General features: G+C 40.2%; 1 protein-coding gene across 1 annotated transcript in view; it reads right to left on the bottom strand.

Moving 5' to 3' along the window:
- Positions 1-913: 913 nt before the first annotated feature.
- Positions 914-14,305, bottom strand: part of Intu (inturned planar cell polarity protein) — a 75,523-nt gene continuing 62,131 nt past the window's right edge. Inside the window, exons 13-16 of the mRNA NM_001421108.1 lie at positions 13,947-14,044; positions 7,509-7,698; positions 5,495-5,652; positions 914-4,003 (exon numbers count right to left, since the gene is read on the bottom strand). Of these exons, the coding sequence (NP_001408037.1) occupies positions 3,892-4,003; positions 5,495-5,652; positions 7,509-7,698; positions 13,947-14,044 (558 nt within the window). The 3' untranslated portion in view covers positions 914-3,891. The remainder of the gene's footprint in view (positions 4,004-5,494; positions 5,653-7,508; positions 7,699-13,946; positions 14,045-14,305) is intronic.

Genomic DNA, 14,305 nt, shown 5'->3' with positions numbered 1-14,305 from the left:
GAGGACACGGGATCTCTAAGGACAGAAAACCCAATCTGCTGCTTTCTTCAGTGCCTTGCTCTGCCTTACCCTCCATGCTCACCTTTGACCCAAGAGCTGGCAATATTATTGCTTATTCCTTTATGATATAATCTGCATCCACGTATCTGCCCCCAGTGACACACAACCGATAAAAAGTACTCACTCAGGAGCATTGCCTTTAACACTATGGGAGCTTAGTTAAGTTTTCAAAGTCTGGCCCTGAAACTGATTGATGGGCTGTGTGACAATTTCCTGAAGGGAAGAAATTGTGTGATTTAACTGATATAAAAGTGCTTGGGCTAAGGGCCTCTGTGCTGCTTCCTCCTCTCTCCTCATCAGTCATCATGGTTAATTTTTTCAGTTTGGTCTGAGGTCACTTCAGCAAACCCTTCCTGGGTCACCCTGATGGCCAACTTCACCACTTTTTCTTACTCCCCTGTTAATTCTCTTGGAATTCAGCAACATACTTTATCTTTTGTGTGGTCTCTCTCTGTCATGGGAACACAAACTCTGTGAGGGCAGAAAGCATTAGGCAGTCTGTTCACGGCTGCATCTGCAGTGCTCGGCAGTGTTTGGCAGTGCATAGAAGTTCAGGAGACATTTGTTGGGTAAGTGCAGATAAAGGTAATGTGAGGATAGCAAGATGGTTCAGTGAGTCACGGTAACCACTTTCAAGCATGATGATACAGTTCCATCCCCAGGTCCAGAGGTAGGAAGAAACAAACTCTAGTTGTACACTGACCTCATCTGCCTTGCCACTTGGGCCATGGTGCTAGTGTGTGAGCACAAGCATACAAGTGTGCATGCACACACACACACACACACACACTCACACTCACACACTCACACTCACACACTCACTCACACAAATAATTTTTAAAGGCAAACATAATACTGCAAACAAACCTCCAAAACATTTTTATTTGAAACTCTGGATAATGTAGAAAAATAGTTTTAATTACATACAGAAATAAAACTCTTCATAATTAAATTAGTACATATGGTTTGGTGTGTAGGTTCAAGCTTTAACAGAACTTACCAGTTCAAAAAAAGTCCAAAATATAAATCCTTATTCTGAAAACTATAGTGTGAAGTAATCTTCTCAGATCACTGTTGTTATGCTGTGGTAGACTGAACTGTGCCCTTTTGGTTCTCAAGCAGTGGCCACTTAATGATGACAAAGGCATCCACGGCTTCTGCTTCAGGTCACAATATGTGGCAACCATGGGTTAGGGAGAGCATACAGAAATGAACAATGGTTCAGGCAGACAAAACTTAGTAGACTGGTTTCACAGTTTTTCCAATTTGTGTCAGAAATATTTAAAAGATTGTTTTACAATTACCATTTTGTTAGGTATGTATCATTCTCCACAGCGTCTTGGCACAAAAAAGTGAGACACTACCTACCCTCCTAGGCACAGTTCTCTGACAAGACAGAAACAAAGAAAGCTAAGGAAAGAGGAGAGAGAAGAGGGAAAGAAAAAGCGAGAGTCTAGAGTTTCTTTGGGGCTAAGAAGCACGAGACAGTAGTAGGAAAGTACTTGTGGTTTTGTTTTTTGTTATAGATAGGGTCTTGTCACAAAGCCCAGCCCGCCCTTGAACTTACTATATCCCTCTGCCTCAGCCCCCTGAACACTGGTGTCTAGGAATTCTAAGCCTGACATAACAGCTCTAAGCATGTTACTTTCATACAGAACATTACTACCAGGATGTGGATAAAATCTGACTCAAGGAGGTTTCTCCTATCTGCACTTGACACTTTGTTCCCTCCCCAAAAACGAGACAGACAGGGACTCTACTGTCCAACGGTCAGACTGATTGACTTTCAGATGTGAGTGTGAATTTATTTACAGACATGGTCAGCTACGTTTGCCTTCAATATTCACTTGGAAATGAAAGGGAAGGCAATATTAATTCCTTAAAAATGCAATGGCTTTTCAACATGGACTTATGTAATGTGCAGTGCACAAGCACAGCACTGCCAATGGCCCATCTTTACCATTGTGCTATGTTTGTCTTTTACACCACATTTGGAACAGTGTTGCTTATGGCCATCTGACACAAGGGAAGCACCAACAGATCGAACTTTCAATGGGAAAAATGTTCTCCCTATTAAATCCCAAGTCTTAGTTTGCTCTGCTTGAACGCTGAGTGATCAACTGCTACATTCATCCTAATGATCAGCACTAGAACAGCTCAGGATTTGAGGGCATATCCAGAAGTTTAAGACATCTAATAAATACCGTTTTAGAAATACTAGAACACAGATTAAGACAGAAGAGAGTCTTAACTGATTTGACTCAGTTAAGTGGGGAAGTGTTTCAAACTGTTTTCTACATTTTAAGGCGCATAATTTTCCTATCTGACTTGAAAGTCGAAATTAAGGCCCAGAAGTCACTAATGATATAAACAGCTGCTGTCTGTCACCCAGGCCTCGATGAGAATCTTACAGTGATGGCCAAGGTAACCATATTTTTTATAAGACCAAATGGCCAGGGGTACACTTGGATGTCTTCTAGTTTTAAGCTGGAGGGCTTATGTTTGAGGGAGGGAAAATGTAAAGACAAACTTTAGATTGGTTTTAGACAGCATGTCTTCCAACATACATAATCCCTGAGGGAGAAATTACTCAGGACTGTAAAGTGTGAGGGATATTGAGCCTGTAGCATACACCGAATTCTCACAGCCATAGAAAATCTGTCTTGTCAGATTCTGTCCCGCTGAAGCTCACATTAGCTACAGTTGGGGAAAGCGAGCCCTCTCCTTTGGGAAAACCCAATACAGACTGATACTGATTTGTAAGACAAAAATTAGTATTTTATAGAAGAAGTTAATATAAGGTAGTTTTAGCCTGTTCTCCCCCTGCCCCCGCTCCAGTTTTTTAAAAAGAGCTTTATTTTCTAATTGTGTGTGGGGTACCTGCAAAGACCAAAGGATTCCCTGGAGTTACAGGTGGTTTTGAGCTGCCTAACATGGATGTGGGAGCTGAACTCAGGTCTCTTCCAATGGGGAATTCGCTCCTGACCTCTGAGCCATCGCTCTATCCCCATTTTAGTGTTTTAAATATGATTTGATAAGAGTTGATATAAATGTATATGAACCAGGAAGAAAGCAATGGAAGTTTACAGATGATTGCAAATGTGTACCCTAATCTAAATTAAGTTTACCATGAAGAATAAAGAGAATCAAATAAATATAAACTGTCATCTTTCGCTCCGCCTCAGTAGTGGAGTATCTACTAAGATACTTAAACCAGTGTGGAGGCTTTTGATTTGCTAAGAAACCAGAACACAGGCATTGTAAATTTAGATATTGACCAATAAGCAAACAACGCATTTTTCTTAACTGGGCATTTCAAAATCCCAATGCAATAATAATGTGATTAGTCCGCACATACTGTGAGGTCTAACTGATACAAGGGCTCGCTCACAGCACAGCACTCACTGACTACAGAACCTTGTTGTCTCTTCAAGTCAGGATTCCTTCACAGGGTATCAGTCAGTCAGTATTGGGTTTTATGAAAACAAACAATGATTTAAATGTGACCCTCCCCAAATAAACATCTCCTATATTAATCTTTATTAAAGAATTCACATTACTTAAAACTATTCAATAAATTAGCATGGTATACCAAAAATGGCAATAAGTTAGCAATCTTGTCTCTGTATTTTGATCAAGTATCAGCTCAGATGTCTTATATGCTACCACACATGAACTGATGCACCAACCCAACAGTACTACTACATCTCAGTATCTAACGAGTACAATCATGAACAACGGCGGTAATGAGCCTCTTCTCTGCATGACTTCAGCCATTCCAATGCTGTCCTGTGGTCCATCTGTGTGTTGCTCTGTATCTTACAAACACAGCTACAACGTTAACCCAAAGAACAATCTAAATGCCATTTCAATGGCAATTTCTGAGACTGAGTCGTGAAAACAGACATATAGTTCCTGAGGTTTTGGGTTAAGGAAAAGCCTCCTGCAGAAAGAAAAAAACATGGCCATTTCAGATATTAAGGGTGACATCATCCCTTCTGTTTGTCTTCTTTCAGTTTTGGGGAAATCAGCAATAATCTAAAAACACAAACAAAAGCCACCACCGCCACCAAAACCTCATGAATCTAAAATCTACAGAAAATAGAATATGGCCCAGTTTTTAAATAAATAATGTATGTCTTAATTAATGTTATTGTCTTAAGAGTGTAGATACTTAACCAATGCCCATCGCCATACACAATCTCGAATAGTAAACCTATTTATTAGTAACATCTAGGCAATACTACCCACATCATTTTAAGCACAGTAGCCATTAAATATTCTATTGGCACTTATATTTTAAACTGCAATACTGTCAAAACATTGTAGCAGTGACAACTCATTTGCAGATAAAATTGGGCTAACACTGCATTTCTTTTCTTCAGGATTCCAGTAGTACGGTTGTATGGTCTAATCTATAATGTGTGCATAAGGAACATAGTTGCACATAAATATATAGATATGTCAATATTGTATCTATGTAAGGCTTGGAGATGATGACTTTCTTTGGTCTTTTTCTGGGTTCACCAAGCTATTCACTCTCCATCCACCTCATCTGCTCAATACAATTCCATCTATTACACCTTCATATTTTATCAAGCTGCTATTGAGTGCTAGGGCCAGCTACAGACAGACATCAATAGTGGGGAAGACAAGTAGGAATCCTGATTTCATAAGACTGGCATTCTTGTTTCTGCTCCAAGGCACTAGACAAGAAAGCCAGTAGGCAAATCCTCCTGTCCCCCCCCCCCCCAAAAAAAAAAACCAGTAAACAGGGTAGTGCAGAGAAAGAAAGGGTATTGCTTCAGTGGGGAAGGAAGATCTTCGTGATCCTCTTTGAGAAGATAACCTGTCAGTGTTGATGGATATAAAAGGGGAAAACCTTCCACAGAAGGAACACAGAAACAGTGGCCCAGTGGCAATGAGGCTGGCCCACAGTGGACAGACAAAGTGACACAGACAGAGGAGTGTGTGGAGGTGAAGATTAAAAGGGAAGAGGGAAAAGGAGAGAGAAAAGAAAAGGAAGATGCATTGGGAAAGAGTAAGGAATGTTGGGGTGTCCTTTTAGTAACTTGGGGAGATCTCTGAGCAGTCTTCTTCCTGATTGTTCTTTCTTTTTTTCTTCCTTCGACCCACCCACCACCCTCACTCCTTCCTTCTCTCCCTCTTTCTTTCTGTCTTCCTTCCTTCCTTTCTTTTCTTCCACAACTTCAATTTCTTTGATCAAATCCTTCCCCCAAGCATCCTCTTTTATCTACACTGGAAGGAAACAAGTGAGGTATTAGGTTAAAAAAGCCCAAAATAAAAGATCAAAACTCTAGAATATATTAAGAGATTTTAGCTTGATGACACTCCTAGGCTGAGTTTGAGACACCTATGGTTTCCCTCCCATTCTGAGCCCACTTTGCCATGCACACACTTTTCGCACACTTACCCTACTACCCAGTACGACATAACTGGTGGTGTCTTTTTCTGGTCAGTCCAGTTTTCAGGTGAGCATTCAAACAGTACACCGTGTTCTTTCACAGGACTCAGAGAAGACACTGAGTTTGCAGACTCCAAATGATCTCCGTCACTTAGCGCTTTCTTTTTCTGCAAATTAGCATCAATTATAAGTATTAACTAGTATTGATAGTGTTATTTTAAAATGTTTGGAACTGGGGATGTAGCTCATGGTAGAGTGCTTGGCTGGTAGGCACAGAGCCTCGGGGTTTAATCCCAGAAACTACATAATACAATAGTTTCACATAAATATTTGATGATGATGATGATACTGGTACTAAGTGTCTACAATGCTATTCTTCCTGTTATCCCGCAGAAAATCCCTATTCTTCAATTCTTGGTTTAAATGTTATCTCCTAAGATAGATTACAAGCTTTCACCCCAGGCAGAGAGCAAGTACTGTTCTCTCTCTATTCTTGTTCCTTTTTCAAGTCAGACTCTCACTATATATCCCTGGCTGGCTGGAGCTGGTCCTAAGCTTCTAGCACTCTTTCCGTATCTCATTCTGTGTGGTTGGATTAGACATGTGCTAGCATGTTTGGTTTATTTTTTTCTTTTTAGAGATGAGTGTGCGTGTGTGTGTGTGTGTGTATGTGTGTGTGTGTGTGTGTGTGTGTGTGTGTGTGTGTGTGTGTTATTTTAAAATGTTTGGAACTGGGAATGTAGCTCATGGTAGAGTGCCAGTGTGCGCTCACAGCAGCCAGCTGTCCTATAAGCAGCCTTCTCCCTCTCCACACTTTTCTGTAAAGCTTGCTCGACGTGATCCAAGGGAACTTCTAAAATGGGAACCCACACCATTTGGCCTATGATTAAAGTTCCTCTTGACATTTGTTCTACTGGATTTACTATTTATTAATGTCTTTAACTCCAGCTTTAGAGATAGGATTCAGAAAAAGGCTTGAGTTTGTCTTCTTTCATAGTACCTAGAATAGTGTCTGGTGTAGAGCAAGTACCTTAACGTGTAACAAAAAAGGCCAGTTTCTGTTGTTGAATATGACCAAGTAAGGTGAGGACATTCCTAGAGCATCCACTCCAATGTTAATATTGGGGAGAAAGCCCAAGAATTGAAATCAGGAGGGGCTCCCTGGTCCAGCATAACCTTGTTTCTAAGAACCCAAAGCATGGAAGACACAACTCTACTGTTGCATGGGCCCTGAGAAGTGATATAATCCAAAGAGTCAGGGTTGCTTACTCCCAACCCAATGCTCTTCACAAAATTGGTGTGCTGCATACATCCCAAGTGTTTTCAGAGGGGGTGCTCCTGGACACTTGTTAGATGGGTTACAAACCCCTCCTCTTCTCCCTCTCTTCCCTTCTTTTGTTTTTTAAAGATTTCTTTCTTTTTTTTATTTATGAGACTATGTGGGACCATGTGAGTTTACATGCACCACATGTGTGCAGGTGCTTAAGGAGGCCAGAGACCATCAAGTCCCTTGGAGTTGAAATTACAGGTGGTTGTGAGCGGTCTGATGTGGTGCTCGGAACTAAACTCCAGAAAGTGGTCCTAACTGCTGAGCCACCCTTAAATGTTTGAGACTGGGATCATATAGCTCAGGATACCTTCAGACTTACCACGAGTTTAAAGATGATTGATTGACTTTCTCGTCCTCCTGCCTCCAAGTCAGGGGTGTTGGGGTTACAGATGTGCACCATTTTATTCACAGTAGGAGATGGAACCCAGGGCTTCACGAATGAGATTAAACACTTTACCAACTAAGCTGCAGTCCTAGATATAAACCTCTCAATATTTTTCCATAATGAGAGTTCAATACCAGCTCCCCTATCATCACAAGAATTCAATTGATCTTTAAGTATATATAATATTTACTTAAACATGGGGTGAAACATTAAATGAAATTTCATCCCAGATTGAAACACTAGCCACCAACTAACAAATGGTTAAACCACAAATATTAGATAGGCGTGGCCAGCTGATATTTGCTTACCTCCACCTTCAACGTCTGCTGGAAAACTGCACGGATGGTGAGACAACATCGATGGAAATTCTTTATTAGTTGAGAGTGGACGGAACCACCTAGCTGAGCTACCTCTTCATGGGTGGGAGTGATGAAGATGCCTTGCACTGTTTCTAAGGCAACATAGTGGAAGAGTGTATTCTCAGGACCGGAGGTCAATCTTGAAAGAGAGAGAGAGAAGGAAATTTAAGTAAATTTAGAAGAGTTACTTCATTTTGAATTTTGTAGCATTCTCACAAGGCTATGTGAAATAATATTCGCAGTACTGTTATAGAGGGAAAACTGACCCAAATATTTAGTTCTCTCTCCTTAACTAAAGCACATGTTAGGCTATTGTTAATTTCTTAGTAGAGACAAACAGTGCCAGCTGTGAATGGATAAACACCAATTCATTTGTAAGTAACTTAAGTGTCCTCACTAAACAACCAAATTGGCTAAGCCCTCTTTTTCCACGGTTCCTAATGAATAACTGAGCTTATGTTTCGCATAGATCTCAACAAGCCATAAAATGGTATGAGTTTAGAGTAGGACAAGTACAGTATTATCTCCCACCACACTAAACTCATTGAAATCAGCAGCACCAGACTTCTTGGCCATGGCATCAATGACCCTGAAGGAAGATAAGATTATTAGCAATAATGAAGTTAGATTAGAGGCTCTATCGCTGAGCCAACAGATTCCACAATATAATACAGCCTTCTTCTCACTTATATTCTGTTTAAAAGTGGTGCAACCTTTAAAAGGAGGCTGACAAAAGTCTCACGTAATAGCCAGCTTTATTTAGAGCATCAGACAGTTTATACTCTGATGGTTAAGAGGAGTCACTTGAGTAAAGTTACATTCACATGCAGCAAAAACATATTCTTTCCATAGAGGCATCTAAACAAATAATAATAACCAGTTGTAATGATTAATCTGAAGTAAACTCATGCTTAACTGCTACACCTGGGACGGGCATAGAAAGAACATTCCAAGAACAATTTCAAATTTTTGAAGAATCTGAGGTCACAAGATTCTTTTCTTGGTTTCTTGCAGTTTTCTCACAAGTACTCAGAAATTTCACACAACTCCATTTTTGGACCATGTTCCGACAATATTTGCTTACTGTTTTCCGTTTTTCTTTTCTTTCCTATCTCTTCCCCCTCCTCCTGTATTTAATCTCAGATAGGTCAGCAGAGCCTATAAATAATCTTTATGTTTCCCCAAAGGAAGAAGAGTTAAAAGAATAACAAAAAGGCAAGAAATAACAACAGTTGTCATGAATGTCTTCTATGTGCCACACACAGTGTGTGTTTGAAAGTACCTTAGTTCAATTTTCATAATGGCCATGCATGATATTAAATGTTATTGTGGTCCTTTTAGCCATATGGAAGTATCCAGGCCTGGGATGTGCCTGACTTCAGATGCCAGTTAGGGTTTGCCTGACCCTGTAGCCTGTCCTGTCTGTACCATCTTGTACTCTCCACTGCTGAGTGTCAGGAGTTGGGAGGCCAAGGCAGTACAAGCAGGGACCATCATGCAAAGTGGTATCATGAGGATAGGGGTCAGCTGGGATTGTTGAAGTAGAGAGGGGATGTGATTTTGCCATTGAATAAAATGCTTAGTGTAAAAGATATTTTTATATCATATATTTACAAAGGTGGTACATACAAGTTAGAATAATACATTTATCTAATAAGATGCTTTTTAAATGAACTCTCCACATCTTTAATGAATAAGTTATACATGTCTGGCATCTTTTAAAGTAAGAAAACCTGTTATTTGTACATGTGGATTTGCGTAAAGTATAAAATCGGAAATTTCCTTTTACTGGACGTAATGTCAAAACAATGTATGTATTTTAAAAATATGCTATGGTAGTAATGAGATGACTGTTAATTTAGCAATTAACTTCTAAATGGAAGGCTGTGGTTTTCAAAGGGTGTTCAACTTACCATAGAAGCTTAGATTCACATTTATTTGTTTAAAGTGTTTTAACTATTAAAAATCAGACACTCACACATGGAGGCATTAAATACTAAATTTTGACATATTAGATTTTCAGAGCGCTATTTTCATGATACTTTAGCACTAACTTCAGATAAAAAGCACTTCTTGGCAACTGCTACGGCACTTAGGAACACACGTGCACTTAGGAAATGTTTCCACGGCTAAGAGGCTGCTGCACCCACTCTTCCTGTGTAAATAAATTCTCATTCATTGCACATAGCTTAAGTGCAACTAATGTTTTACCATGACATCAAAATTAAACACCAGGCAAGAAGAGTCTGGAAGATTAGGGAGCCACCCACAAAATAAACGTAAAAGAAGATTTAGCTCAGTCAGGAAAGTACCTTACAAACATGAGGACCTGTGAGAGTGAGAGGCCTTATCTCAACAGACAAGCTAGGCAGAGCCTGAGGAATGACAATCAAGTTTATCCTCTAGCCTCTATACATCAGCACATGTGCGCGCACACACACACACACACACACACACACACACACACACACACACACACACACACACTGACTCTATAATACTTCATAAGGTAACTACACATTCCTTCTTTGTTTAGAACTTTTTACCTCAGAATTCCTTATTCAGTGTAAGTTTGAGTTTTGCCTGTTTGCTCAGGACCAGATTTTAGGACCCATATCAGAGAGGGCGATACACAGGGAGAAGTTAGTGGGATGTGTTCTGTGGAACCACAGAAGAGGAGTGAGAGATGGAAACAGGATGTGTCAGAGAGAGAAGATGAACTGTACTGAAATTGCCACAGAGGTCTTCATGTACCACGTGGAACCAGGAAGCTTGGTGGGCCTTGTCCAGATGTCTTGTATTTGGGCAAATGGCCAGCCCTTTGTTCTTTAGAAGTGAACATTCTAAACTGTATGGTATTAGCAGATATCACTTCCAGACACAGGACTAAGGAGATAACCAGGCATCTACTAGAGTATAAAATTAGTATTTAAACTCTATTTGAAAAAGAAGATATCCTTCTTGAGTTCTTTGTATATTTTGGATATAAGCCCTCTATCAGTTGTAGGATTGGTAAAGAACTTTACCCAATCTGTTGGTTGTCGTTTTGTCCTAACCACAGTGTCCTTTGCCTTACAGAAGTTTTGCAGTTTTATGAGATCCCATTTGTCGATACTTGATATTAGAGCATAAGCCATTGGTGTTTTGTTCAGGAAATTTTCTCCAGTGCCCATGTGTTCCAGATGCTTCCCTAGTTTTTCTTCTATTAGTTTGAGTGTATCTGGTTTGATGTGGAGGTCCTTGATCCAGTTGGACTTAAGCTTTATACAGGGTGATAAGCATGGATCGATCTGCATTCTTCTACATGTTGCCCTCCAGTTGAACCAGCACCATTTGCTGAAAATGCTATCTTTTTTCCATTGGATGGTTTTGGCTCCTTTGTCAAAAATCAAGTGACCATAGGTGTGTGGGTTCATTTCTGGGTCTTCAATTCTATTCCACTGGTCTATCTGTCTGTCTCTGTACCAATACCATGCAGTTTTTATCACTATTGTTCTGTAATACTGCTTGAGTTCAGGGATAGTGATTCCCCTAAAGTTCTTTTATTGTTGAGGATAGTTTTAGCTTCCTGGGTTTTTTGTTATTCCAGATGAATTTGCAAATTGTTCTGTCTAACTCTCTGAAGAATTGGATTTTTTTTTCCTTTTTTTTTTCCTTTTTTTCAGAGCTGGGGACCGAACCCAGGGCCTTGTGCTAGGCAAGCCCTCTACCACTGACCTAAATCCCCAGCCCCTGGATTGGTATTTTGATGGGGATTGCATTGAATCTGTAGATCGCTTGTGGTAAAATGGCCATTTTTATTATGTTAATCCTGTCAATCCATGAGCATGGGAGATCTTTCCATCTTCTGAGATCTTCTTCAATTTCTTTCTTCAGAGGCTTTCTTCAGACAGATCTTTGACTTGCTTGGTTAAAGTCACACCGAGGTATTTTATATTATTTGGGACTATTATGAAGGGTGTCGTTTCCCTAATTTCTTTCTCGGCTTGTTTCTCTTTTGTGTAGAGGAAGGCTACTGATTTATTTGAGTTAATTTTATACCCAGCCACTTTGCTGAAGGTGTTTATCAGGTTTACTAGTTCTCTGGTGGAACTTTTGGGATCACTTAAATATACTATCATATCATCTGCAAATAGCGATATTTTAACTTCTTCCTTTCCAATCTATATCCCTTTGATCTCCTTTTGTTGTCTGATTGCTCTGACTAGGACTTCAAGAACTATATTGAATAAGTAGGGAGAGAGTGGGCAGCCTTGTCTAGTCCCTGATTTTAGTGGGTTTGCTTCAAGTTTCTCTTCATTTAGTTTAAAGTTAGCTACTGGTTTGCTGTATATGGCTTTTACTATGTTTAGGTATGGGCCTTGAATTCCTGTTCTTTCCAGGACTTTTATCATGAAGGGGTATTGAATTTTGTCAAATGCTTTCTCAGCATCTAATGAAATGATCATGTGGTTTTGTTCTTTCAGTTTGTTTATATAATGGATCACGTTGATGGTTTTCCGTATATTAAACCATCCCTGCATGCCTGGGATGAAGCCTACTTGATCATGATGGATGATTGTTTTGATGTGCTCTTGGATTCGGTTTGCCAGAATTTTATTGAGTATTTTTGCGTCGATACTCATAAGGAAAATTGGTCTGAAGTTCTCTTTCTTTGTTGGGTCTTTGTGTGGTTTAGGTATAAGAGTAAGAAGTTAGACCACATGGAGACAAATAACCCTATTAAAAATGGGGTTCAGGGGTTGGGGATTTATCTTAGTGGTAGAGCGCTTGCCTAGCAAGTGCAAGGCCTGGGTTCGGTCCCCAGCTCTGAAAAAAAGAAAATAAAAAAAAATGGGGTTCAGAGCTAAACAACAAATTCACAACCGAGGAATGCCAAATGGCTGAGAAACACCTAAAGAAATGTTCAACATCTTTAGTCATAAGGGAAATGCAAATCAAAACAACCCTGAGATTTCACCTCACACCAGTCAGAATGGCTAAGATCAAAAACTCTGGTGACAGCAGATGCTGGCGAGGATGTGGAGAAAGAGGAACACTCCTCCATTGTTGGTGGGATTGCAGACTGGTACAACCATTCTGGAAATCAGTCTGGAGGTTCCTCAGAAAATTGGACATTGAACTGCCTGAGGATCCAGCTATACCTCTCTTGGGCATATACCCAAAAGATGCCCCAACATATTAAAAAAGACACATGCTCCACTATGTTCATAGCAGCCTTATTTATAATAGCCAGAAGCTGGAAAGAACCCAGATGCCCTTCAACAGAGGAATGGATACAGAAAATGTGGTACATCTACACAATGGAATACTACTCAGCTATCAAAAACAGTGACTTCATGAAATTCATAGGCAAATGGATGGAACTGGAAAATATCATCCTGAGTGAGGTAACCCAATTACAGAAAAACACACATGGTATGCACTCATTGATAAGTGGCTATTAGCCCAAATGCTTGAATTACCCTAGATGCACAGAACACATGAAACTCAAGAAGGATGACCAAAATGCGAATTCTTCATTCCTTCTTTAAAAAGGAAACAAGAATACTCTTGGGAGGGAATAGGGAGGCAAAGTTTAGAACTGAGGCAGAAGGAACACCCATTCAGAGCCTGCCCCACATGTGGCCCATACATATACAGCCATCCAATTAGACAAGATGGATGAAGCAAAGAAGTGCAGGCCGACAGGAGCCGGATGTAGATCGCTCCTGAGAGACACAGCCAGAATACAGCAAATACAGAGGCGAATGCCAGCAGCAAACCACTGAACTGAGAATAGGACCCCCGTTGAAGAAATCAGAGAAAGAACTGGAAGAGCTTGAAGGGGCTCGAGACCCCTTATGAACAACAATGCCAAGCAACCAGAGCTTCCAGGGACTAAGCCACTACCTAAAGACTATACATGGACTGACCCTGGACTCTGACCTCATAGGTAGCAATGAATATCCTAGTAAGAGCACCAGTGGAAGGGGAAGCCCTGGGTCCTGCCAAGACTGAACCCCCAGTGAACGTGATTGTTGGGGGGAGGGCGGTAATGGTGGGAGTACGGGGAGTGGAGGGGTTAGGAGGATGTTGGCCCGGAAACTGGAAAGGGGAATAACAATTGAAATGTAAATAAGGAATACTCAAGTTAATAAAGATAGAAAAAAGAAAAAGAAGACATCCAAAAAGTATATTATTTGTGGGAAGAGGTAAAGGGTCACTCACATTTTCAAATACTACTTTTGGTATTTTCATTAGAGTATGACTATATTCTTTTTCCTAACTGTGTAATGAAACATGACCGCATATCTGTGCTGCATCAGAATTATGCTCATTGAACCATCTCTATACTCCCTCAAAGACAAGGAGCTTAAGTGAAAAGGCATGCTAGAAGTTTCTTACTTCATCATGTTATAGACTTCCAATTCTTTTTCTGAAAGTTCTTTTTTCGAAGTTCCCAAATGAAACGGATTTGGAAGTGTTGACTTCTTTCTAGCAAGCTGGAAGATAAGTATGTTAGTTTTTATCTAAGAACAGGATCACACAGTAGTAATGATTCAAAACCTAAGAGCACTATTTTTGTGCCGCTCCCTTTAAATATTTTCCATACTAATCTACATCTCTTACTCTTTGTTAAGAAGGTTTCCAAGGTGAAGTCACAGAAAACTCCCCACCAGGTCCATCACTGAATGTATACATGTGTGCTTGTCTCTCTCGCTGCTGTCTGAACTCCTCAAGGTCACACAGGTCTGAGGTCTTAT

The sequence above is a fragment of the Rattus norvegicus genome, chromosome 2, assembly GCF_021556685.1.
Source record: "Rattus norvegicus strain SHRSP/BbbUtx chromosome 2, alternate assembly SHRSP_T2T, whole genome shotgun sequence".
In the NCBI taxonomy this organism is placed as follows: domain Eukaryota; kingdom Metazoa; phylum Chordata; class Mammalia; order Rodentia; family Muridae; genus Rattus; species Rattus norvegicus.
The sequence above is the reverse complement of the archived record's forward strand: the minus strand, read 5'-3'. Positions and strand labels throughout refer to the sequence as shown.